The sequence below is a fragment of the Catharus ustulatus genome, chromosome 12 (assembly GCF_009819885.2).
Source record: "Catharus ustulatus isolate bCatUst1 chromosome 12, bCatUst1.pri.v2, whole genome shotgun sequence".
Classification (NCBI taxonomy): domain Eukaryota; kingdom Metazoa; phylum Chordata; class Aves; order Passeriformes; family Turdidae; genus Catharus; species Catharus ustulatus.
This window is the reverse complement of record NC_046232.1, coordinates 1,197,956-1,224,602: the sequence shown is the minus strand read 5'-3', so window position 1 is coordinate 1,224,602 and position 26,647 is coordinate 1,197,956. Positions and strand designations below refer to the sequence as shown.

General features: G+C 44.2%; 2 protein-coding genes across 4 annotated transcripts in view; one reads left to right on the top strand and one right to left on the bottom strand.

Annotated features, from left to right (window-relative positions):
* Nucleotides 1-12,636, top strand: part of ETFA (electron transfer flavoprotein subunit alpha) — a 28,103-nt gene extending 15,467 nt beyond the window's left edge. The window contains exons 10-12 of the mRNA XM_033071020.1: nucleotides 8,727-8,792; nucleotides 11,624-11,704; nucleotides 12,523-12,636. Coding sequence (XP_032926911.1) covers nucleotides 8,727-8,792; nucleotides 11,624-11,704; nucleotides 12,523-12,561 — 186 coding nt within the window. The 3' untranslated portion in view covers nucleotides 12,562-12,636. The remainder of the gene's footprint in view (nucleotides 1-8,726; nucleotides 8,793-11,623; nucleotides 11,705-12,522) is intronic.
* Nucleotides 12,637-12,779: 143 nt separating this feature from the next.
* Nucleotides 12,780-26,647, bottom strand: part of TMEM266 (transmembrane protein 266) — an 83,709-nt gene continuing 69,841 nt past the window's right edge. For 2 of the 3 annotated variants that reach the window (XM_033071017.2, XM_033071016.2), the window contains 2 exons: nucleotides 20,079-20,129; nucleotides 12,780-13,809 (listed from right to left, as the gene is read on the bottom strand). In XM_033071017.2, the coding sequence (XP_032926908.1) occupies nucleotides 13,217-13,809; nucleotides 20,079-20,129 (644 nt within the window). In that variant the 3' untranslated portion in view covers nucleotides 12,780-13,216. The remainder of the gene's footprint in view (nucleotides 13,810-20,078; nucleotides 20,130-26,647) is intronic. The other variant, XM_033071019.2, reaches the window with a different exon arrangement.

Genomic DNA, 26,647 nt, shown 5'->3' with positions numbered 1-26,647 from the left:
ATGATAACCCTGTGGGGCTATTTCTAGGCATGCTAGTGTTCAAACCTGGAAATCTATATGATCTCCAACTTCTACAAAGCACCCCTCCTGAGAAGTAGACCTATTGATAGGACTAAGGTTACTCCCAGATCTTGCTAGCAGTGATACTGACTTCTGCTGTGTAAGGAAATTGGGAGGTTGTGTGGATTATAAAGCAACCCCAGCTCTTTCTGCTTAACAGGGTATAGGCTAAGTGTCATTTAAGTGGGTATTTTGAAAGGGCATGAGATGAAACTAACCATCCTTAGTTCTTCACTACCCAATTATCCATTAATGAGGTGGAGAATATTAATTTGAAGACAACTCAGCTCTGGTTAGTGTGTTAAGGCTCAACAATGAACATTATTTCCAGAGTCAAGGGCACATAAACAATCATGTTGAAACAAAAAAGGCTGGTGTTTGATGATGACACAATGCTGTATTTTGCCACAGAGGGCTCATAGCAACATGTGAGAGTCATGGCACACATCATGGCATCACATCAGTGCTGTCATTGTTCTCTTGTGGAGGATTGGTAAAAAGCCTTTAGTCAGGACTGAGGAATGACTGGTGTCATAAATGATCTGAACTGGCACAATTGCATGGTCCTCCATTTGTCTGCAGACTGATGCATTCTTCTCTCATCTCACTTCTTAGCAAGTGTTTATTAAATAGTGAGTTGTGCAGAGTACTGGAAATTACATTGCCTCTTCCTTCAAATTTCAGATATTTGGTCTAGCTCTTAAAATACATGCAAGGATAGCATGCAGTGCCTTAAAATATAGAAAATGCTAAATGTTAATTGCAATGAAAGTACAAGTTGAATTGATACTAAGCCCACAGAGTTGCTGACTAGAGGTTTTAATTTTTCAGTGTGCTGGATAGGCATCTTAAATATGAAGCAGTTGAAAGCTGCAAATTCTTAATTTCACATTCCTAATTCCACTGTCTTTTTGGTACTTTAGCTAGAAAATTAATCTCTGTAGAGGAAAATAGAGTTGACTTGAAGAAGAACTGAGCTTTTTTGGTCAGGTCAAGATGACACTGGCTATTTTAGTAGTTCTCAGAAGATGCTGCTTTTTCCCTGTATGTGCCCAGTATCAGTTCAGGGAGTGCTTGTGATGCTCTGTCTGGAGAATTGCAGAGCAGGTTTGAGCAGTGGCCAGGTGGAGTAGCTGAGCCCTGAGCTGTGTGTTCAGCTGTGAGCTGACATGGTGTGTGCCCTCTGAGTGTGTGGGGTTTAAGCAGGGGAAGAGTCTGAGACACAAGAAACTCTGGAGTCTAAGCCATGCTTGTTCTCCTGTGCAGCTGTTGGCTTCTGATGGGAAAGTATCTGAGTGTGTGCTCTTACACTTCTATTAATAGAGCCTTGGCAGTCTCAGTGGAGGATTGGAATGCATTGTTTTCCAGGACTCTGGAATTGGGTCAGTTGGAGACTACAGAGGGACAAGGGTTAGTTACAAGCTCAGGAAGAGGGGAGGTGCTTGTGCTGCTTGTTCTGTGTCACTGCTGGGGTGTATTTGTGCTCATCTTTGGTAATAAGATCATAGTCTGAAAGGGCTGCTCATTTCTCCTCTGTGCCTTCAGTTGGGTGGTTTTGGTCATTGGTCCTTCATGATTCTGGGACTGGCTTCAGTTTTTAAGAGTGCAGCCCAGACAGTGCACAGCAGCACTCAAGAACCTGACAGGCACAACAGAGTTCCAGAATGCAGAGGTATAAATGACAACCAGACTGCCACTCAATGAACTGCAACTCATTTTACTGAAGTGATGGGAAAATGCAGTTAATTAAAGAGCACAGATTTCACCTTGAGTCTGTTTGAGCCCTGGTTCTATGCAGCACATCTGCTCTTCCAAAGTAGCCTTGGACTGGTAAACCTCAAGGTTTTGTTCATGCTGGTGTTTATGCTATTGCTAGGCTTTCACTGGAGCTTTGGCAGTTTTTCTTTTTGTACAGTTGTAATCCAGTTGTTGAAATATTCAGTGTATTATTTTTGTTACTGTTAGTACCTTTTTTTAACCTCTTGATTTCAGGTGATTGCAGCTCCTCTTTGAACATTCTGTCTTATGAAAGAAGGCTGATTTGTATTATTTGATGAGATGGAAGGAAGGAAATTTTTAGACATAAGTGGGTATATTAAAATATAAAATGTTTTCTTCCTAATTAAAAAAGCAATTTAGTGTATTCAGTGTCTTTAATCAGTGACAACCATTTTAGCATATTTTTTACAATTACAAGCCAGTTTTCCCCACTATTTCTTATATGCAGGTGTTCTGCAGAAAAATGAAATTCTTGGGTTAAGTACTATATGTAGTTTCTGTTTAAGGAAAAAACCCTTGTAAGAATGTTCAAATTAGCTGGTTTTGGATAAAAATATCCCTCCTATGAATACCTACTACTAAATATAAGTTAAGTATATCCAGTTAGAAAATTCTAAATTCCCTGCAGAATTAGTGGTATTACAGTGGTAATACCACTATTACCCCAGAGTAACTGCTGGTTTTAGAGAAGAAATTTCAAATAGTCAGGAGTGTTAGTTTCCACAGTAAAAAACCTTCCTAGTTCTTTCTCTCATGTTCACAAACAAAGAAAGAAACAAGAACAAACAGATGTGGAGGAAAGCAAAAAGTAATTTTTTTCAGTTATTTAGAACTTTTGTAAATGGTGCTCCCTTGCAACCTGTTCTCATTAATGATAGCCTTCCATCGGGTTTTGAGGGAAGCTGGGCTTGTACTGGTATTATCTCACAGTGAACTGCTTGTCCCCAGGACAACCAGAACCTCAATGACACTGAGAGGTGCTTTTTTTGGCAAGTGGATGTGTGTACTGTTACCCTCTGGCCTTGTGAAGGATCAGCTGCTGCCTGAAAGATGTCCTTCTAGTTTATTCTTTTCAGAGTTTACATGTTCACTCTTCTAAAATTCATGCTCTTTCAGGGTCTAACTCTAGAACTACCTTAATTTCTGCTGTAGGATTTCCTAGCTGGCAAAGCTACTTTCTTCTTTGTTAATTTTATTTTTTATTTTAAGGTGTTCAGTTGCTGCTGTCTTGTTACTTTCAACATTGGGTACAAAACACTAATAGATGACAAGAAACTGAGGTGGAAAACTCAGGAAGGCACAAGTTAGGAGATACGTGATGTAGTAATAATGGACACTGGATTAAATGATTGTGCTATAAATGGGATATGAGTGCACAGAAGACGGGAGCATGTGCTGAGAAACCGCAGGTGGGCAAGGCAGAGGGGAGTTCAGTGTGGGTCTGATCTGATGGCCAGGAGGAAACTGCTGGGCTTCACTGCCTCAGTTGGATGCTGGAGGGTATCTATGGCTGTAATAGATTGAAGAACTTCCAAGAGGCAGATTTACAACTGTCACAGTCATAATGAAGGGAAAAGAGGCATGTTAGAGGTGCAGCTTCAGCTGAGACACTGAGGAGTGAGATGTTGGTTCACTTGAAAGGCACCGAAGCTGTGCAATAATGGTGGAATTCTTGTTGCTCCCTGTCTTCTGCTGGAGGATGGGATCCTGTCTGAGCCTCTCTGTGCCCCAGTATTTTACTGGGCATCCCTTTCACTGCAGTGAGTGGCTTTTTAGCAATTAGTAGTTGTCATCTTGCTTTGGGAGTAGCAGGAAGGGAGAGGCACAGGACCACATCATAGACATAATTCCTGGATTTTGTATTTCTTAATAGTAAGTGGATGCTAACTGTCCTTGAGTGTTACTTCCCATGGCTTTCTTAGGGATCCTTTGCTTGTTCAGATTAGTTTATCTGGTGTTTCCCTTCACTCTCTTGTGAGGAAGCAGAAGGAAAATGAAACAAGGCATATTTTATTCTAGTATTTTTCTTTTGTTGTTCTCTGGACCTTGCCTAAAATTACTAACAGTAGAATGAACTAATTCATTCCCTTGGCATCCTGAAAATGGTCACTCCTTGTCTGATAGTACTTTCTTAAAAAAATGTTCTGCTCTTTGCTTACCAATGATCTTAATTACTCCCCCATGGGCTGCACATACAAGGGGATTGTGAGATACCAAAGTTTCTCTCCTCGAAAGCAGGCTACATAATTCCTGCTCTGTTCAGCTCAGTGCTTTGTAGGAATGTGTTATTTGTATGTCAGGTTTGTGGGTGTTATGAACACTCCAGCAGGTGCACTCTGCATGGTATAAATGGTTGGGGCTGTTGGGTAGGGAATAGCATTGGGAAAATCAACTGTGCTTGGGAAATTGTTTTTGGAATATCTCCTCTGATAATTCACTATTGTTGAGAAGTAGCTTTATGGTGGCAAACTTTAGAGAGCTGTTTGTATGCAGCTGGGACTGAATTTACAGTCTGGCTTTCTCTGACTTGCTAAAAAGCTAAGGATTGACAACCCCTTTCATCCTGCATTATCCAGTGTAGCTTTTAACTCCAAGAAAACTATGTTCACAAATTGATGCTCTGCTCCTTTGGGGTTGGTGCAGAAACATTAAATTGTACTAAAATATTCATATGTGAGTGCATTTAGCTGAAAGCAATTGATGTGCTTTTCCCTGGAGAGAGTGGGGGAAAAAAAATTGCTGTATGGCCCTGCACTCCAGCAGACACCCTAACCACGCTTAAGAGTAATTACACAGCTTGGCTGATCAAAGGTTCTTAAAGTGAAAAAGAAACTGTAGTTGGGTCTAGTTTAGTGATGTGTGCTTCTTGAATGGAGTGGTTGAGCTGCATCAAAGCTGAACATGCTGGAGAAGTGTGTGATACACAGTGTAATAGAGATGAACTACTGTCAAGCCAGAAAATATTTTATTGACTTAATGGCTTGTAATTGGAAGCAATCTCTTGTACAAAGCAATTTTGATCACAAAGATTTCTTTCTAATTTCATTGTCCTTTCACTTTTGCAAAGAAAATAAAATATCTGAGCTGCCTTTAAAAATAGTGTGTATGCCAGAGGGGTTTATTAAACTGGCCTGTTTAAAAGCATGCCATTGGTAGGATGATAAATTGATGTGCGTTGGAAGTTTTCAGCATAAATCAAAAATTGTCATAAAAATCAATAGCAGCTGACAACATGCTTGCAAAGCAGCTGCCTCAGCTTGTGGGGCACCTGTGGCTGCCCTGTGCTCTGTCCCAGCACCATTCAGAGGCTCTGGGAGCTGAAATAAAAACTCTTCTTGGAGTTCTCTTAAGCAAATGTCCCTTAACTGCCCCAAGGCAGCCTAAGGCATATTTAAATATTCTCCTAGGTGTAAACAAAGTAATATCATATGCCACAAATTATTCTATAAATAATTGCAAGAGTCTGTATGCACAGGAAAATAACTGCATTGGTATATTGGTGATTGCAGTCATCCACATACAGCACTCCTGTGCATTTATCCAAACAGCATGGACTGGCTGTATGGATTCAGGAGCCAGAGGTGCAGATGGGTGCATGTTAAGTCTGCCAGTGTCCGAGTTGGGCTATGTCTGAAGCAGAAATAGAGTTTAGGGAATGGCTAAGGAGGATTTTTTTTCATTTTAATAATTAGTGTGTAATTATTCTAAGACGTGCCATGGTCAATTCTGCTGGTAAAATATAAGTCTAGATGAATACTTGAACTAGCAACTGAGAAGGTGGATTTTTGATTTGGAATCTTGACTTTGAATAGGATCAGTTTGGGAGTTGGAGTTGCGGGGTTTTTTTTAGAGTGGTTGTGATGCAAATTTGTGGTGATGAACATGGAGGTCTGTGTCAGGTCCTGTCTGCCAGCAGGGTAGTGCAGGATGTTGTGTGGCAGGACAGATGAAAGCCTCTTGGCCTCTGTGCCAGTTTGCTGGCAGAGTCCCCTTGGCTGCTGGTGTCCCTTTGTGAGGAGCCTGGTGGGTCCTGGTGCCCCCTCCCCACCTGCTCACTGAGGCTGAACCCTTCCAGCACAGCACATCTGGAGTGTGGCTGCTGCCTCCCTGTGCTCTGCTTGGCACAGTCCTGGCTCTTTGTGCACTCAGTGTCCTGGGCCATGTGTTCCTCCATCCTGCTCTTCCTTGCCACCAGCTCTGTTCCCTGGTGTCCTTTCCCTGTGCTGACATCTACCAGTGACTGCATAAAAACACTTATGGCATTAGCTTGTACAGGATTTCCTGTGTGAAATGAAGTTCCTGAGATCCCAGACAAATTTCTGACCTGTCATGTCCATATACCACCAAAGCTTTCACTTCCTTGACTTGAGTTGCTTTGGGCAGTTCATTTGTTGCCAGTGCTGTGAGCCCTTTGTTCTGGAATGTGTGGGTGCTGTTTTGTTGCCCATTTTTGTATGGCAGAGTGCTGGCAGCAGCCCCTCAATGAAAATTTGCCTGTGCTCAGCACTGGGGAGTTGACAAATACTGCTCCATGTCCTGGACTTTAAGTGCCTGTAACTGGGGGCAGCAGGAATTAGAGCAATTTCCAGAGCCCCAAAAAGCTGGAACTTGGTGTGAAGCCATGCCTGGCCCCTGAGAGGTGTAACTCAGACTGGGATTCATCTATTCTTTGCCCTGTGTGTTCTCCTTGCAGAGCTGGCTGCTCTGTGCTGCCATGGCCCTGCACACTCTGGCAAGGACTCTGTCCTAGAGTACCCAGCTCCTTTCTGCTTCACAGGGCCTGGGGCTACAGTCCTGGCCTGGGACTTTGAACTGTGACACAGCAGGACAGGACTCAGCAGAAGGCCTGAGAGAAGTCAGTGATTCCAGGGAAAACTTTAAAACAAGGTTATTATTCTGAAAATAAATGAGGATTTGAATTTCTCAATGCTTCATGTCCTTCCTGGATGACCAACTGAATTCTCTTCAGGACAGCAGTGAACAGTCCTGAAGCTTTATCATTTAGACATTGTGGGTCCTTTGGGTCCCTCCTACTGAACTGCAGAATAGATCAAAACTAAGATTCAAGCAGTCCTGTCCCTTTTACAGCACAGAAGTGTTGTAAGAACCCTGCTGTCCTGTCCTGTGTGTTCTCTGTGTGAAAACGTTGCTGAGGTGATCTCCTGTCAGGGTCAGAGTACCAGTTGTCTGAGCCAGGGAGCCAAAAGCACATAACCTAGAAGGTCATGGCCCAGATGCATAATAAATGCTTTTAGACAAGCCTGGTGATTTACAAATGTCCTTTTAATGAAACATCCTTGTCTTTCCAAGATATTTTAATAGCATATATTCATAGACATCTGGCTCCTGGTTAGCTGGATTCTATCCAAAGATTGAACTTCACAATGTTAAGCAGGCTGATAAGAGTATCTGGTAGTCTGGGTGACTGGCACTTAATGAATTGCTCTGGAAAAAAAAATCAAATTACAGTAATGTGTCTTTAAAAAGAGCTCATATTAAAGACAGCGTGATGTTAGAATAATTTCTCTTGTAACATCTGTTCTTTTATTTGGTATAATTAAAATACTGTATTCTTACCATGAGTTCTAATGTGGATATATCATGTTACATTGCAACTGTGGTTAAAATGTATTGACCTGCAGTAGGAATCTACTTGATAAAAACCTAGAGTTGGGGTGTGTTCACGGGCTGTGTGGTTCCGTCAAAGTACATGGACCAGATTCCTTGTTTCAATTTCAAAGGAAGCCTCTTTGATAGGAAAAACGTTGTTTCTACTTTATTTCCCCTTTTACAGAAGAGAGTTTTTGTATAAAAATACAGAAAAACTTCCTAGATTTCATTTATCTATTCCTATTTAAAACCAATATAGTGAGCAGTCTGTAGCTGTAGAAATATCAGAAAGCAATCTTCCTTTTTTTTTTTCTTTAACTGGTGTAGTGCTTCCTTTTTTTTTACTTGTAGTAACTCTGAGGCCTGTGTGACAGAAGCCTCTGTGGGTCTGTGTGAACACCTCGTTTGCCACTGTGCTCTACAGGTCTGAGCATGTCCCAAACTGGGCTTGGCTCTGCCGTGCTCAAAACCACTCAACTCCAGTGCAGTTTCAGCTGCACAGTGGTGAGATTGCTTTTGACCCTCTTACCCTCCCTGGCCCCCTAATATTATTTATTGAGGTAAATTAGATTTGTTTTCTTAGATATGGAATACTCTTGGTATTTTAAAATTATGTCAGTATTTGAGGCTGTGTGTTTTCTAAGCACATGTGAAGTACCATCTTTTGAGTGCTTTTGATAGATGAGCCCCTAAATAAATTTATGTGCCAATCTTCTGTTATTGAATGACTTGTTGAAAAGTACTTTCTTAGTTTTCTTCTGTAATATTAGTTAGCTAAAGAGTACAGCTCTGACTGCTTGCTTGGACTTGTGGTACTGGAAAAACCAGGGAGCTGAAATGCCCCTGTGTTTGGATAGATGATGGAATGGATGACTTCAGCCCAAGGAGAAGGAACAATTTTCAGCTGTGAATAAAACAGCTGATACAGATCCATTTACCTATACATTTTCATCTCTTTTGACTCTTAAGACTCGTTGCAGAGGTGAAACTGGGAGTATTGTATGTATGCATACAATATGTAAGCAGTGTATGTTTTTGATGCAGGCTTTGTTTATTTTTCCCCCTAACCTGTCTTTGCTAGATGCTTCTTTGGGATTCTCCTTTTGCAGTCACACTGCATCCCCAGGTGGGACAGGAAGCAGTCATCAGTTGCCTTTAGTATTGAAAACTACTGTGATGTAAAAACTGCTGCATGCAACTGATTTGGATTAAGGTTTGTGAGAGCTTACTGCGACTGTGCTGTGGGGACCAAAAATGTCTCTCTTGTTTTTTCCTAGGAACTCTATATTGCTGTGGGAATATCTGGAGCAATCCAGCACTTGGCCGGAATGAAAGACAGTAAGGTATGTGAAGGTGGATGTGCTAGAAAAGATTTCTGAGGAAGGAAATGAGTGGAATTCCCTGCTTTTGCATCACTGCTTCAGATGCTTTTTTGTATTTCCAGCTGCTTTAAAACACTCTTTCACAAAAAAAAAAATACCATGGCAAAACATCTCACACACTAGGAAAACCTTTGCACCACAAGGCAGAGTGATCAGTGGAAGCAGCTAATTGACTCTGTTTAAATAAAATCCAGCCCAAAGCACATATGCCTGAATTCTATACAATAGTTCCATTTGCCTTTATTCCAGACTATGACATATTAATTCATGCATAACAATGTGCAATTTGAATTATGAACTTACTATTTCATAAAGTAAAAGATGTCTCTGACATTCCTGCATTTAGCCATTCAAATGGAAACCTGCTATAAAATGGCAGTAAAACTTTAAAAGGTTTAACTCATTAGTTGCCAAAGCAAATAATCCAAAATTGGAATTGCTGGTTTGGCCCACAGTGCAGTGTTTGGAAAGAGGAGCGGAGTTACCTGCTGGTTGATACTATCAAATGCCAGACAGCAAAAACTGGAGATCTTGCAGTTATTTTTTAACAAGGATACGTTTTTTTTTTTTCTACTTTCAGCAAATGAACTTAACCAAGCCACAACTTTGAATAGTTTCTAAAGCTGAGGAAAAGGGTTGCAAAGCTTTGCAGGTAGTTTATTGTGTTTAACTAGTGACAGACCAGTGAGTTTGTGACTGGTATTGTCCTCACAAACCAGCCTGTGTGGTAGGATGACCTCTGCTTTCTTATTACTTTTTTTCTCATGTATTATATAAATATTTTGGGATGGAAATAAACTTTCTAAAAGCAGGGACTTGAATGGTGTTATCACTGTTTTTTTTTTCTTCCACTGCATCAACTAGAATTCAAAAAGTTAAGGGTGTGTGGCATGTTTGATATTTTGAAGTATTCTCCTGTAAGAAATAAGGACAGATAAAATTTGTTAATATGAGATGCTTATTTAACTCTTCCATTTCTCCCATATCTCAGTTTTTTAGTGTAAGCTAATGTGTCTGTTGTAAAATTCAGATTTAGTGGTATTTGGAATATGTTCTGCCTTCCTTTTAGCTCAAGCATTTAGGTGGGGTAGTTATGGAAAAGATCCAGTTTTCCCAAACAAAGAATTCTGCAACCATGGGAGCTCTCTGGAGCATCCCCTGTCCTCCCTCAGCACTCTGAATTATCTGGCATTGTGAACTTGCACACTTCAGGATATGTTTTCCAAAGCAGTCAGATGCTTTCTACCAAGTGAAATGTATAATTTATTTGTTCTTTTACAGCAAGGTAGAAAATTCAGCTTTTGAGGAGACCTGGAGAATCACTGTTGCTTTCTTTCCTTATTTCTAATTCCCTCATGACAGTTCCCCTATCTTTTCTTGAGATTTAACTCACAAAATTCTGTTGTGAGCAAGGTGATGCTTTTGCTGCTTACCTGAGTTAGCAATAAGGTAGGGAACCAAATCTTACTGAAGTTACTTTAGCTAAAGGAGCCAGAGGAAGGACTAGGCTGCCAAACCAAAGCTTCAGACAGTTTTGCAAGTAATTAGTGAATTATTTTTGTGCTAAGGGCAGAGCTGGCAGCCCGTGTGATGTCACTGACTGCTGGCCTTGGCTGGACCTCAGCATCAGCCCCTGTGGATGGCTCTGCAAGGAATGGCAGGGCCTCAGGAGGGTCAGAGAAAGTGTTCACTGGGCCAGGGATCACAGCCTGGATTTGCTTCCTGCACTGGAGCGTTTGCAAACAGGGGTAACTAAGTAAAACAAATAAAGCTCTGGGGACATTTCAAGGGCGGCATTGCTGCAGCACCTGCACATCCCTGGCTCTGAGCTGGCCACAGGGCAGGGACAGTGCTCTGGGAACTGCTGCTTGCAGGGGTCCTTTACAGAGACTCTCAGGGGACAAATGGCATGCCAAGAAATAATATTTTGGGGGGCCTCAAACCACAGGATTTGTAAGCTTTTCTCTTTGAGGCACTGCCACTAGGGCCCTGCTTAGCAAGCCATTAATTTTGTTGGATTTTGAGTGGAGGGGTTGAAGCTGAGTGTGGCTCCCTGGGTGTGGCAGGTAAGAGCCTCAGCTGCTGTTGACTTGGGGCTGCTCCTGCTCCCACTGGCACTGCCTGGTGCTGTGCTCTGGGCCCCTCCTTGGTGCAAGGCTCCTTCTGTGAGCTCTTGGGTTTGCTTGAGGATTCTTTTCCCTTCCACTATGGAGCGCTCCCCATTCTGTTGCAGATTTTGATGAGGACACCCACCCATGCTTACCTTGCTGGAAACTCCCACAGGCAGTTCAGGATGATTCAGTGTATGGCAGAGCTTAAACCAAGATGTTTTCTGGTTCATAGTGTTGGGATTTTTTGTGGTGTTTTCTGCTGTGCGGCAAAGTAAATGCTGTGTCCCATTGTAAGTACAGGGGCCTCTGAGCAGGGCTTTATTGTGCTTGATGTAACTACTGCCTCCAGGTTAGTTCTGCAATGGTGCAGCTTAGAATGTGCAGGTAATCCTTTGCAGTAATTTTTTTCTAGGCTTTTCAACAGAGAATAACAGAGATGTGTATGATAACCAGGAAAAGAGGGAGGGTTTTGGGTTTTTTTTTCAGGGGGATTGTGGTGTATGTGGAAGGAAGGAGAGGTGTTTGTCTCTGAGATGGAAAAATATTAACTGCCCAGATAAATCTGCTTCTGGGAGCTTGGAGAGAATACAGCCCATTTCCTGGCTAAGACCTGGCCCTGTAATCCAGCCCCAGAGGATGATCAGTATCTAGACTCATACGGTGCTTTAACTTTGCTTGCAGACCATTGTTGCCATTAACAAGGATCCAGAAGCTCCCATTTTCCAAGTGGCAGACTATGGACTGGTAGCAGACTTATTTCAGGTGAGGCTAAACTTGATGTGCAGGATAACTTTGGGAGGGCTGACAGGAGCTTACATAATCTAATGAGTGTTAAGGATGTCTGTGTGAGGGTGTTTGGGTGGTTGTCTAAAAATCTCCTTTCTGATGTCATGATCTGCATGCTTAAAATGGAATCCCTGCAAGTAGGTTCTGTTGAGGGATGTCACAGCCAACCTGCCTCAGTTCTGGTTTCTGAGATTGAACTTTTGGAAATAACCACACAGAGGTGCCTTCCGTGTGTTTTTAAGCCTCATAAAGTTTGGAAGTAGAGAGCTGGCAGGATTACTTCTGCCTGGGCTTGCTGCCTCACTGACTGCCCAGGAGGAGACTGCAGCTCCCTTTGGAGCCCCGAGCCAGTCCTGTCCCAGTGCCTGTGTCACTGCCTGTGTGCAGCCACACGTGCGAGTGTTGTGGCTCTGTAGAGGCACAGGCACAAACTCTGCCAGCACTTAATGCCATTCCTGAAAGAATGCCCGCTGGCTCCGTGGTGAGCATGGGCCTCTTTGTGAGCCAGAGACACAGTCACATTCTGAAGAAACACCATGTAGACAATTTCCTTAATAAATTTTGTACGAATGCATTATTTCCACCTAATGGAAATGTAGCTCTCTTAAATAATTAAGAGGCTTTATTCAGCAGGAGAGAAGTGGGGAGTGCTGTGAGCTGGGGTGACCCATGGCCCCTGGAGTGCTGTGCTGGGTGGGAGGGTGGGCAGTGTAATTGCAGGGCTGGGAACTGCACAGGTTGAATTGCTGGGGGTCAGAGGGGAACGTGCACTACCCTGGCACTGGTGTTTGCAGGCGGTGCCAGAGATGACGAAGCTCCTGAAGAAGAAGTGAGTGCTGGTGATGGGACCTGGCGCTGTGGAGTAAGGACAAATAAAGGATTTTACTGGAAAGAGGTGGGATTGGTCACTGTGGTGTTCAGATGGTTGTTTTTTGTTTTTGTTGGGATTGTTTTGGTGGTCAGTTGCATGGCACATGGAGTGGTGAGGTGGAAGAAAGCGGGGAAGGCAGGTAAAAGAGGGCAAGAGCGACACAAGGCAGGAGGCTATAAGTGCTTGTTACTGTTTATTCCCATCTCCACGCCCCTCCCAGCCATGCTCAGCCCTGGGCAGGTCAGGCTGGTGGGGCTGGGCCCAAGCTGTCCAGCAGCTCTGTCCTGCCCCTGGCACTATGGGGCTGCGCTGGCCCAAGTTCCGTGCTGTTCCCAGCACAGCCCACGTGTCCCTCCAGGCACTGTGGGTCCATACTGGCCTACGACTGCTGGAAGATCCCACATGGCCACCACAGGTCTCAGCTGGCCCAGAGCTGGTGGCAGGGCAGGTAGGTCATGTGCCACAGACCCTGGTGAGCAGAGGCACGCTGGCCTCTGTCCTAGTGGCCACTGCAGGAGATGGCACAGGTTCTCTTCAGCAGCACCTGGCCTGTGGCAGCCTCGCGGGCCAGCGTGTGAGTGTGTCCCCACAGGAGTCCCTGTTCCCCCCGGCTCCCCCTATGCCTCAGGAACCCTGCCCAGCCGCGGCTCTGGCGGCCCCAGCGCCCCATACTTGTCCTCAATCGTTGGGGCACCCTGGGGGCAGTCGAGGAGTGGCTTGAGCTGGAAGACATCAAGACTCTCCTGGTTCCTGCGGTTGTAGACGCTGAGTCGGTGGCCCAGGTCGGGGCTGGCCCCCAGGGAGCCGGCCGGGCTGGGCAGCTTCAGGTTGACAGGATCCAGCCCCTTCTGCGCCAAGCAGGCCTCCTCGGACAGGGAGGAGAGCAGCTCCTGCACCACGCTGTGCGGCACGCACGGCCGGCCCGGCCCCGGCTCGGCCCTCGGGCCCGCGGCCGCCTGCGCCGGCTCCTCGCAGGCCGCGCTGCAGTCCGGGGACGAGCCCAGCGTCGGGCTGCTCTCGCTGCAGCCCCGCGTGCCCGAGCTCACCGTGGAGCGAGAGGCGCTGCCCGACGTCAGGCTGGCCGAGGTCCCGGTGCTGCCCAGGCGCAGAGGCACCTCCACCGCGAACAGCTCCGACGAGATGTTGGGCCGGTGCACGTCGATGGCGGCCGTGGTCACCACGCAGATGGCAGCCTCGGGCACTCCGCTGTCTGCAAGGACAGAGCACACAGCAGCTCAGAGCCCGGCCGCATCGGGCTGCTACAGCCTTCTGTCAGGTACACCAAGGCCCCCTTTAATCCACATATATATATACACACACGATAACCTAGTCCTGTCCTCTAGCCCCAGCTCTCGCTGTGTTTACAGAGGCACAGCTGGTCAGGAGACACGGGTGTAGCACACACCGTGTGCCTGTGTGTGTATGTGCAGTCACTCCAAACACCACCACCTAGAGGCTTAGTCACAGCGAGAAAGAGGGTGGATGTGTGCATAAGGACCTGCATGAGTACATGGACAGGCCATAGGCACCCTCAGGCCACAGTCCCTCCCTTGAACACCTGGAATTAGCTACTGCTGCAGCAGCATCAGCATGCACCCCCCAAACTGTGCTGGTTTTTCTGTATGTGTGTGTGTACCCACAGGGATATACATACACATTTATACCTACACATTAACAACTGCACTCTCTCTCGATAGTCTTTGTATTATGCGCAGGTGCCTTTTATGTATCCCCTGCTCCATACACAGGGGAGGTATAAGCAGGGATACAGGCACAGCTACTGCCACATACCTGTGTATACATACATGAGCACACCCATTTATTACATACAATACACAGGTGTACATATCAGTCATGTATATACACATGAGCTTATATAGAGAGATTAGTAATTATGTCTGAGCCCCATACAGAACACACTGTACAAAGACATCCTATTACACACACCAGGTACAGTGCCTCCTTGAAAGGCATCATTATCTACCATTAAATAAAATACATACAACCCCTCTACCTTTCTGTAGAAATGTATACATACTTCTGTATGTGTGTATTTATTGGCTCGATGTCGATGTAAGAGATGAGATCTCTCCATGAACTTTGTATTTACATAGCTATTTATAAACACACCTTTGCACTATATGGAGATCCATGTATGATACAGTGCACATACATATCATAGATAGACTATTAATCCATGCTTCCCCTTCAAATACACAGAATTATTCTCTATAAATAGAACACACCTGTGCTCTCACATGAGTGTACTTTATATAAAAATACATCGATTTCTCACTGTGTGTGTATGGCTGGGGAACATACAGGGATATATGTACATTTGAGCTCTAAATGAACATGTCCTTCCCTTTATTGTCTATTTGTGTATATATATCTGTATAAATATACACACACACATATTTACATGTATCTTTTTATAGCTTTCCAAGTATATTAGGAGGATCTCTAGAGATCTATATCAGTATGTAATACCACAGCCGTCTCTCTATACGTGTGCACACACACATATATAACACATAGGTGTATCTACACAGTCTCTCACCCACCTAATTTTGTATGTACCTAATATTTAGATATAGATTTAAGCATATAGATATAGGGAAGAGCTGTATCTGTGCATATATACAAGCCCCATAAATAATATATTAGACCTATACATATATATGTACATTTTCTACATACATATCTCTGTGTGTGTATACATGTGTGCACAGATATATATAAAAACATATATCAACTATCTATAGGACACTGTTCTCCTTTGAAAATGTAACTGTTACTCTTTAAACAGAGTGTATACAATTACACACACATACGGTGTACACATATAAATGTGGAATGTATATACAGGGAGATATATAAAAAAACCCCATATATATCAAATAATACAAGATATACATATAATACCTGTATGACACTATAGCTATACATGAGCTCCATATAGAATATCTTACACACACATATATACACTATAATACACAGCCCACCGCTTAAATAGATAAAATTATTTATTACTAAATTAGAAGATCCTGCCTATGTGTGCATGCTTATTTATGAGGCATGTACATTAAATATATATAAAAACACACTTACTTGAGAACTGAGATATATCTTTATTGCTGTCTGTAAATGGGGGTTAATATCAATGGATGTGTGTGTATACACAGGATATGCCTGTATATACTTGCTCACTATATATACATATACTATCTATGTGTCAAATACACACACAGGCAATGTGTGCATGGATGAAGAGTCCCCTATAAAACACAGCATACAGCATATGGAACACACAGTAAATACAGTCTGCTCTCCTTACATAGAACTCACACCCCCACACAGGTATATATACATACATATATGTACACACATATATGCATTTGTGTGTACATACACAGGGACTGCAGATATAAGGATATACAGACATAATACTTTACGTAACACAAATAATAGATACTCCCCCCTTTCATGTCTCTTGATGTATATTATGGAGAGATACATCTCTAAACAGTACCATATATCTATGTATATATCTCTGTCTGTGCACACATACACATACATACATGGGTATATACAGGGTATCCCCCAATTTTATAATCCCCATTTATCCATACAGATGGGGGATAGGTGTGTGTATCTGCCCCATATATAGGATATACTATGTATCTCTATATGCTTACACATACAAATGTCTTTGTAGACATGTGAAATGTATATATACAGGTATATACATATGAAGTACATCATTGCTATATATGAACACACAGACACATAGTGTATCTGTGTACATGCACAGACATGGTCCCTCACACCTGTGCCTTTTTACATACCCTACACCTATGTACAGATCCAACATCTTCATATATATAGTCCTGTAGAACTTGGGCATATATGTAGAGGGACAGACACAAATAAAACCAATAATTTATACCTCTATGTGCATGTGTATACATTTTTAAAATAGCTCTCTACATAATTCATGTGTCTGTGGATACACAGGCTTTCTCTGTCTCACACACACACATACAGATTTTATATACACATATACATGGCTTTATATATAGACATCCATATTTACAGAGGGAATGTCTCTGGGCATAGATCTACATTTCCCCTGCATAATACATCTACATATGTATACATATTTATAAAATGCACGTCTATATATACACTCATGTCCTTTCTAATATATAAACCATACATATATTTAAACAGGCTCTCACATACTACCCACATGTATCTGTCCCTATATCTAGATATGCATCTTTACATATATTTATGCATCTATTAATGCAGCACACAGATCTTTACCTTTGTATCTGCATATATATACATAAACAGCCTCATTTATACAAATACAGATACAGGATGAGCCTATATATAAAATTCCATGTACCTATATAATTATAGAAAAATAAGTATTTTATCTATAAAATACATACATAATAATATGCATAAAATAGATTAAAAAGATATGTATATGAGAGTCTTATACATACTTCTAAAATATATATCATTATGTTTTAAAATAAAATCTATAGACACAAACTTTTGTCCCCTCTGTATGTGTCTATGTGGGGAATTTCTATTTATAATGTAATACCTATAACGTGATACACACAAGATAGATCCATGTTCTATGTCATACATATGATACATATTAAAAATATATGTACATAGCCACTCACACCCCCTTGATCTATACTACCTAAGATATATGAATATACAGTTTCTCTCACACATATCTGTAAAGATGTATCTATCCCCATATATATGGGACAGCCACATATATAGACACATATATGCCACACTTACAGTATCTTTATACAAACTATGCATACACACATTGTCATATCTAAGTGTATGGCTCTCCAGGTGTGGATGCGGCTACTATGCATACACACATTGTCATATCTAAGTGTATGGCTCTCCAGGTGTGGATGCGGCTACAAATACATAATGACAGTTGTATTTGGTAATGTATATGAAACACAGACCTACAGACACAAACATGTCTGTGTATGTCTTTGCAGATCTAACACACATTAGCCATATCCTGACCTTAACAGACACACGAGGAGCTCTTAGCAGGCGTGTCCATCTCCCCCTGTACAGAAGTGACACAATGTACATAACCTATACAATATCCATGTGCTGACAGAGTCAGGGTTGGGGCTGGGAGTGCCACCACTGCCATGGCAAGGACACCTTTCCCCATCCCGGGGAATCCCCATGCCCAGTGCGCCTCGGGCACTGCTAGGGCTGCAGGAGCAGGCAGGGCTGTCAGTGCCAGGGCCTCGCCACCTCTGCGCTCCCAGCTCAGCCCGAGGCAGCTCTGGGGCCTCTGGACTCCTGCAGCAGCTCCATGTCCTGCTGCTTCCGATCCTGCTGCTCCTGATCGTGCTGCTCCTGATCCTGCTGTTTCATGTCCTGCTGCTCCCGATCCTGCTGCTCCATGTCCTGCTGCTCCTGATCCTTCTGCTCCACGCCCTGCTTCTCTTGCTGCTCCCTGTCCTGCTGCTCCTGCTTCCTGCTGCTCCACGTCCTGATTCTCTTGTTGCTACTGATCCTGCTGCTCCTGCTGCTCCATGTCCTGCTGTTCCTGATCCTTCTGCTCCACGTCATGTGCGCCTGATTCTCGCTACTCCTGCTGCTCCTGATCCTGCTGTTCCATGTCCTGCTGCTCATTCCTGCTGCTCCTGATCCTGCTGCTCCTGGCTCCAGATCTGCCCCTGTCAGGCCGGAGCCCACGCAGCTCTGCCCGGGGGGCTCACTCGAGCTCCACCTCCATTCCTCAGTGCTGCTCTCGATGCCCCAGTCCCAGCCGGGGCTCATGCTGGGCAGCGCCTGCACACTGGGCCAGGACCTTCCCCTGTTCCCTGCTGAACGCCAGGAGGATCCAGGAGCCCCTCTCTAGCCTGCCTGGACCCCACTGCCAGCTGGGTTTACAGCCAGACACTCACACTCCCCCTCTGTTTAGTACTTAGGTAGCTTCAGCTACACAAATCTACTTCCATGTGTGGATGCATATACAGGATTAAAGATACACATTATACAAGATACATATTTTCATTCCTGTAATATATACACATGTATTTCTATAATATAAACACATATATTCTGATCATCTCTCCTCTCACACTCCTTTATACATTTTATGTATTTAATATATGCATTCTAATAAAATCTCAGTATGCCCAGAGACAGTCTTTCACATGTCTTTGTATTTATACAAAGATATATCTGTGTATACACAAATACCTTCATATGTGCTCACATAACACCCATATGGGGACGTGTGTATGTTAGAGACATATATGATACACTATATACATACATGTACAAACACATGTATGTTTACTTACATCTTTATCTGGATTTGTGTGTATATGTGGGATATACAGAATACACTATAGATTTATATACATACACATATTTTATATATATACTAGACACATCCTCATATAGATAAGTATTTCTATATATACCTGTATTTCACTATGTATGCATACTATATATAGGGATAAAGTATGCAATATATTATATATACACATAAATGCATGTATATGATTATATACACCCACATACCTTGTGTATATTTTATGTACATGTATATGCAGGCACACACATTGGTTTCTTTTCCTATAACCCTGTGTGTGTATATATATATGTATCTATATATATATGGGGATGTATATGTGAGGATATGCATTTGTAACATATTACATTTAAGCACACCCACTTTTTTAGTACATATACAAAATGTTATATAACATAAGGGAGGTGTGCACACCCACCTGGCAGAGCCTGCCATGCTCAGCCTCCCCTGACCCCACTGTGCCAGCAGCCAGAGCATGGTTGGGCTGGGCAGAGCCCCAGTTCTGGCAGGAACCCCCAGTGCTGCCCAGCCGGGCTGTGCAGAGCCCCAGTGCTGGCAGGAACCCCTAGTGCTGCCCAGCAGGGGTGTGCAGAGCCCCAGTTCTGGCAGGAACCCCCAGCACAGGCAGGAATCCCCCGTGCCAGCAGGATGTCTGCCAGGAACATCCATTTGAAGGCTGCCCTCAGGTCAGGGCCCAGCTCCTGAGGTTTCCCACCATTCAGTTTAACCTTTCTGAAAGGTTCCCAGCATGGTGCTGGGCTAAGCTGTATCCCCACTTCTTTTCTCTTCATTTATTTTATTCCTACTACTCATTCTCAGATCCATTTGAACTGCTCTGTGAGTTGGACAACCCAGCCACAGGGAATTAACCCCTCCCAGATCTCCAAACTATCCTGAGTGCCATCAGCAAGAGCAAACTTGGGGCCCTTCAGCTTTCAGAGAGTGACTACTGGCACACACTTCCACGGACTCTGTGGTGGGTTTCATTTCCAGCTCTGCACCACTGCTCAGTCCCACCTGGTTTACACACACAATGCAATGCAAAAATACTTCTCACGTTTGTGTTTTCAGGCAACACTCACCACTGCTGGGCTCGTTGTAGTAGCGACTGATGTAACTGTTCATGTCATCCTCTGCAAGAACACAAAGGCAGCCCTTAGAAGACCATTGATTTCATTAAATGGATGAATCCCACCCCATGGAAGGCTTTTCTCTCCCTGCATGCCCAGAGCCACCTGCTCTGCATTTTCAGGCCACAGGCATGAGCATGAGTGCATTACAGCCCATCCACGCTGTGGCTGCAGCCAGCACAGGCACTGGATTATCCTTTGTGAGAGTCCTTTGCAGCACCAGCCTGGGACTGAGGCACTCTGGGCTCCAAGGGAAAGGTGCTCTGTGATCTTTCCAGAGCCTTGTGGGGTCTGGCCATTTCCCCTTGCTCTGCACAGACAAACACAACACTGGCCTGTCCCTGGCACACAGATAAACCTGGCACTGACCCTGACAGGCTGAACCCAGGGCAGCAGCACAGACAGACCCATTGCTGCTGGCCACTGACACCCCCAGGTCACCTGCTTCCTCACAGGAGAGAGGGAGGCACCGTGTATGATTTTAATGTGTAATTCCCTGCCTCCTAAGATAATGTCTTTTCCATTTTGAATGAATTTTGGTGTATATAACACATGCATATAATTACACAGCATAATGTTAACATTACACTATTTGTTGGTTTAAAACCTACTATAAAGAGTTTTTACTAATCAAGGATGTAGTAGTAAACTTGTGGTACATGCAGCAAGTTAAAAATGAAGATGTGACCACAGAAGGGAAAGCAGCAGCTCTGTACAGACTGTAGATGCTGCAGATGGCAGGGGGATTTACTGCTATTTTACAGAAAAGCAGAACATTTTACTGTTGTGGAAAAAACCATAAACCTCTCTTGTTCTGAGCAGCAGGCAGACACTGCTGCTAAGATGCAGCATTGGCAGGCCCTGAGAATGTCAGGCTTCCAAGCAACCTAACCTGCCCAATTTGTGGTATATCTGTGCTCTAATAGCATTCTCTCCTTTTAAGTGCTCTTTTTGATACCATGTTTCAGAAACCCATGCTCATCCCTTTGAGCCAGATTTCCTTCATCCCCCTGGGTCTCTGTGGCTGCAGCCCTGCCTCATCGCAGCACATTGCGGTTTGCAGGTGGAAGAAACAGATGTTTTCTAGGGAACACTTTCCTCACACAACAAGACCCAAACCACCAAGCACTCTGTACCTGAAATAGCTGCACTCATAAGAAGGCAATCTAACCTGACACTGAAAGGCAACGTGGTTGTTTTCCTGGTTTCACTGGATCTTAAAAGCTTTTTCGGCCCTTGTTGATCTTTAAATGCCTGCAGTCAGAGGTGTGCTTTGTGCTAATGCCTGAGTTTAAAAAAGAGGCCTCAGAGTAGCTCAAGGCAATGCTGCTGGATTAGGAGTACATTGCAAAGCTTTCCAGCTATCTGCTACTAAAATACACTTCATTTCAGTCATGCATAATTGATACTGCCAGTGCCACCAGGCCTGCCAGCCTACAGACACAGGCTCTGCTTCAGAGGGTGCCTGTGCAGCTCCACTTCTGGCAGGGCACTTCCAGCACCCTGGAGTCCAATTCTGAGCAGAAAAAGGAGGAAAACGGCACAGCATGGCTGGACAAGGGTCACCCTCCCTGCTACCTGACAAAAGCCACCAGCTCAGGTGCTCCCAGTCTCTCCAAATGTCAGACACTTTGCAGCAAAGACAGGAAACACCTGGCAAAGTTACTCACCTGCTTTTCATGTTTTAATGCTCAAGTGAAGGTTTCCTCAGGACTGACCCCAGGGACTGCCCTGCCCACTTGTGTGCCAGCAGAAGGCACCAGGGCACTGCTCCCAAACACAGTACGGTGTCCAAACCAGGTCAGCAGAGAACCTGCTCTGCATGGCACTGCAGACACCTGGGGAGGAGCTCCAGAAATGAATGCACTGCCTTGCTCCCTCTGAGCTGGGAGGAGCATTCCAGCCTGGCCTGGCCCTGTGTGTGACCACTGGCACACACTGGGGGAGCTCCCAGCTGCCTACTTTGATGTCATTCTGTGATGGCCTTATTCATGTCATTGCTCACCACTGCTATCTATTTAGCTATAAATTTAATATATATGTATAAATATATCCATATGTGCATGTGTATAGAAATATAAAACATATTCAACCTTGAGTAGTTGCTTATGAATAAAAACTAATAAAGAATAAGGGAATAACAGCAGAGAATAAATATTTCAACAACAGATTAAGTTTCTGAATCATTACGTTAAAGCAAACTGACAATTAACAAACTCATCTGAGTCATATGAGAGTCTCAGCTGCTTTGGGCATTGAAGGTTATAAACAATCCCAGTTACCTCCCATAATGTTCTACATTACTGAAAAACGGAGTTGAAAAGAAAGCAACAAATACCCAGCTAGAAGCACCTTTCTGTGCAAGTCAGATGTCCCCAGGAGTCCCAGCTGTGCACAGCACCACAGAACCCTGCTCAAGTGCTCATGGGGAGTCTGAGATGAGTCCCTGCTCAGAGTGGGGGTCCCATGGGACCAGGATCAGCTGGTAGCATACAGGGAAGAGCAGCTTTACAATTTCCATGGAGTTTTAATTTTTTTTAAAATTTTATTTTATTTCTACCACCTTGGAATTTTCAGCATCCAGATTTAATTTTTCTCCTTTCCTAGCAATAAATCAATCTCCTCCAAAAACACAGAAATGTTACCTGCACTTCCTTTTCCAGACGACAGACTTTGCATCTTTAGCTGTAAAGATGCCCAAATGGTATTTATAGAAAACTAAAAAATTGGATATAGAAAGGAAAGCATTTCCCTCTTAAATCCAATTAAAATGTATATGGATGGTGACTGGGATCCTCTTGCTACATGTACCAGCAGGAATCACAGCAACCATTCCGTTGGAAAAGGCTTTTACGATGGAGTCTATTACTGAACCTAACACTGCCACTAAGCCATGTCCCTCTGTGCCACATCCACCCTTAATAAATGAACCTGGGGAAATGTGGATGACAGGAAATTTAGTGCTGACAATTCAAAAGGTGTGAGCTGAGAAGGAAGAGTGAGGCAGCTCTTCCCCACCTGTGGTGAACAAGGATGGATGAAAAATCATCCCTGCAGAGTGGGAGCCTGTGCAGAATTCAGCTGAGAGTTCTGCTGAGCAGGGAAAGAAGGAAGAACAGGCTGCTGCTCCTTATGCTCCATGAGCAGAGTTTGCTCAAGCACTGTGTGCTGACAGCTTCAAGGGGTGAGACAGCAAAGACCACAAATAGACAGTGGGGGTGACTCCAGCAACCTAAGAGCTCCCAGCTCACAGAAGGGAAAGTGTGACTGGGAGGCAGCTGCTCACACTCCGTGTCCCACACTGCCCTGTCTCACACACTGCCCTGTGTCTCACATTGCCCTGTCTCACACTCTGCCCTGTCTCACACTGCCCTGTCTCACACTCTGCCCTGTCTCACACTCTGCCCTGTCCCACACTGCCTTGTCTCACACACTGCCCTGTCTCTCACACTGCCCTGTCTCACACTCTGCCCTGTCTCACACTCTGCCCTGTCCCACACTGCCCTGTCTCACACACTGCCCTGTCTCACACTCTGCCCTGTCTCACACTCTGCCCTGTGTCTCACATTGCCCTGTCCCACACTGCCTTGTCTCACACTCTGCCCTGTCTCTCACACTGCCCTGTCTCACACCCTGCCCTGTCTCTCACACTGCCCTGTCCCACACTGCCCTCTCACACTGCCCTGTCTCACACACTGCCCTGTCTCACACACTGTCCTGTCTCACACACTGCCCTGTCTCACACACTGCCCTGTCTCACACTCTGCCCTGTCTCACAATCCCACCCTCCCTGCACTGCCACCAACCTCTGCAAGGCTGTTCCCTGAAGTGCAGCTCCATCTTTGCCTGCCCAAATCCCAGTTATTGGAAAAACGTGTGGTTCTCTGTCAAGCCTGTCTGACACCCACTGGATTTTGTCTGATGAAGCTTTCCAAGTTATCTGCTTGTTCTTTTCCTTCAGGACTCCAAACTCACACTGCAATGGTTCACGGAATAACCAACTACTTAGAGTACAGTGCCATATAATCTCATCTGACCCACGAGACAACATTGCAATCTCTCTCTCTTGGCCCCACAAAAACCTAATAAATTTGGTGAGACACATAAATGGCATTCCACCCGAGGCAGATCTCTTTCAGTTCTATAATGCCTCAACAGTTTTAATTGTTTCATCAATGCCTTCAGTAAATGATCTGCAATTACCCTGTATACAAGAGAAGGCCTTAGAAAGGGGGTTTTATTTTGAAATGTTTCATTATTAGAGTATTTTACTTCATTTTTTTTATTGCCATTGGTTGTACTGCCTTCTGTCTCTCCCAGCTGAATTTTCTGAACTGGAAGGTTATTTTTCTGCTGTGCAGCCTCCCACTGAGGAAGTGAGTCCTCAGAGTAATGTCTTAGCCCAGCTTCCTTCCAGAAAACAATCTTTACCAGGAGGTTTCTGAAGAGGCAGATCTTTCATCTGTTTCAACAGGAACCAGGAGCAGCCAGCTGGCACTTTCCAGGAGACTTCCCCTGCCTTTGGTCTGAAGACAGATTGCCACATTAGTGCAAGCTGCAGTACTCACAGCACTGCTCAATTCACACACGCAGCCAGTCCCTGCAGAGGCTGGATGGATGCCTGGGCACATGGATATTCCATCTTGGGAGCAACTGTAAAGTCAGCCTGCACAGAAAACAGAGCAACAGCTCCAGCCTGGTTCTAAGTCAGAAATCAACCTGTGGTCAAAGTCACTGTGCAGAAGGAAATCTGGGATGTGCAACAGGCTCCACTATCAGCAGATGCCACTGGGACAGAAACCCAGAATCCTGACAACACATGGGAACCTCACTTGAGCAGATGATGCAGCAGGGGCAGTGTGAGCAGACTGGAGCAGGCTGGCATGCAGCACAGCTCTGCACCAGGGTTGCTGTGGCACAGCGTGGCCTGGGGGTCTCTCAGTGCTCTTCCCACCCTTGTTTCCTGAGCATGGATCAGCAGATCCACATCTGAGCTGGCTCAGTACAGTCAGCCCCAAGCAGATTCAGAGGAACCTGGGTCTGTCTCTGTGAAACAGCAACATTTGCTGAGTCTAAAATACAAAGCTAAGGAAGAATCTGGCTGCCACCAAAACAATCCTCAAGACACGAAAAAATTAAGCAAAAGGATTCAAGAACAAACTGTTATGAACTGGCAACAAATTAATGTAATCTGGGAATCAGGAATTGTAATGCCTTAGAAGCTGAGCTGCTGGAAGGGTGGCAGAGGGCAGAACACATCACTGCTGTCCCAGGCAGCACCATCTGCTCATGAAAGGGATCTTTATGAAAGGGCTGCATGCTTGGACAGTGGAAAACATTCCAGATCTGTGCTCCTTTACCTGTCAGCAATGTCTTCACACCTCCTCACACTAATGAGGAGAGACAAGCTCGCCCTCCCAGCCGTGACTGCACGCTCACCCCTTCTAGGAGGGAGCACTTTCTACCCCACCCATTTGGTGACTATGAAATACAAGAGCCTGACTCCACTAACTGCACACACATTTCTCTAAGTGTTGCTTAAGGTTTAATTCCTTTGATTCCTGCCTGGCTGGTCAGTGCACAGAGAACCACAAAGCCTGAAAGAGGCACCTATAGAGAAGCCAAGCTGAAGTGAGTGCACTCAGATACTCCATCTCCAGGAGCAGACTTCAAAGTAGATACATTTCAGCATTTGAAAATAGCCATAAACTATTTTTTATCTATTGTTTTGCACTAACAGGGTTCTCTTAGAGCACTAACAGATGATCACCAAAGGAACTGGCTTAGAGTTTAAAAGCATCCAACCAGCTCAGACTGCCTTGCAAGGAACAACTGACAAAATCCTTTCCAGTGCCCTGCTTTGCCTTCTCAGACAGCTTATGAATAACCTTTAGGGAAGCCCTCTGAAGGAAGCTCCAGAATTTTTCATGCTCCCCTCCCAACATCCCGCTTTCTTCACTTACAAAGCAGTGGGTACCTACAAGGAGGGCAAGCTTTACTTTTCTTTAAAGCATGATCATAAATTGCAGCAGTCCCTGAAAGTAAAAGACTTACTGCTAACCCCATAAAAATGGAAACTTGACTCAGAACAGTTAAAAAAGGTTTTTGGCATTGTGAAGTTCCGGTTCTTGCTCAAAGGAACACAAGGGTGGCATATTAATCTTACAACATGGCAGTACTGTAGAATTTCAAAAACTGAAATGATATATGCAGGAAAATGAGGAATTTCCACTGGGGACTCTAATTCATATGTTATGGGTGAGATTAAAGAATAATAAATTTTGGAAGGAAGTATTAATGGCTAGAGGGGGCACTGTGAACCTGGCATTCCCTGAAGCCTGGAACTTTGTATACCAAACACTAAAAATGATTTGTGCAGAACAAGAAAACATTAGCTGCTAATTCTCACCATGACCAGTTACATACTGTACGAGGCAAGAAGTCCTTTATAATTTAGAACTTCCTTTATAATTTAGAGATTAATAGATAGGATGGTATTTGCTGTTATGTGAAATGGCAAC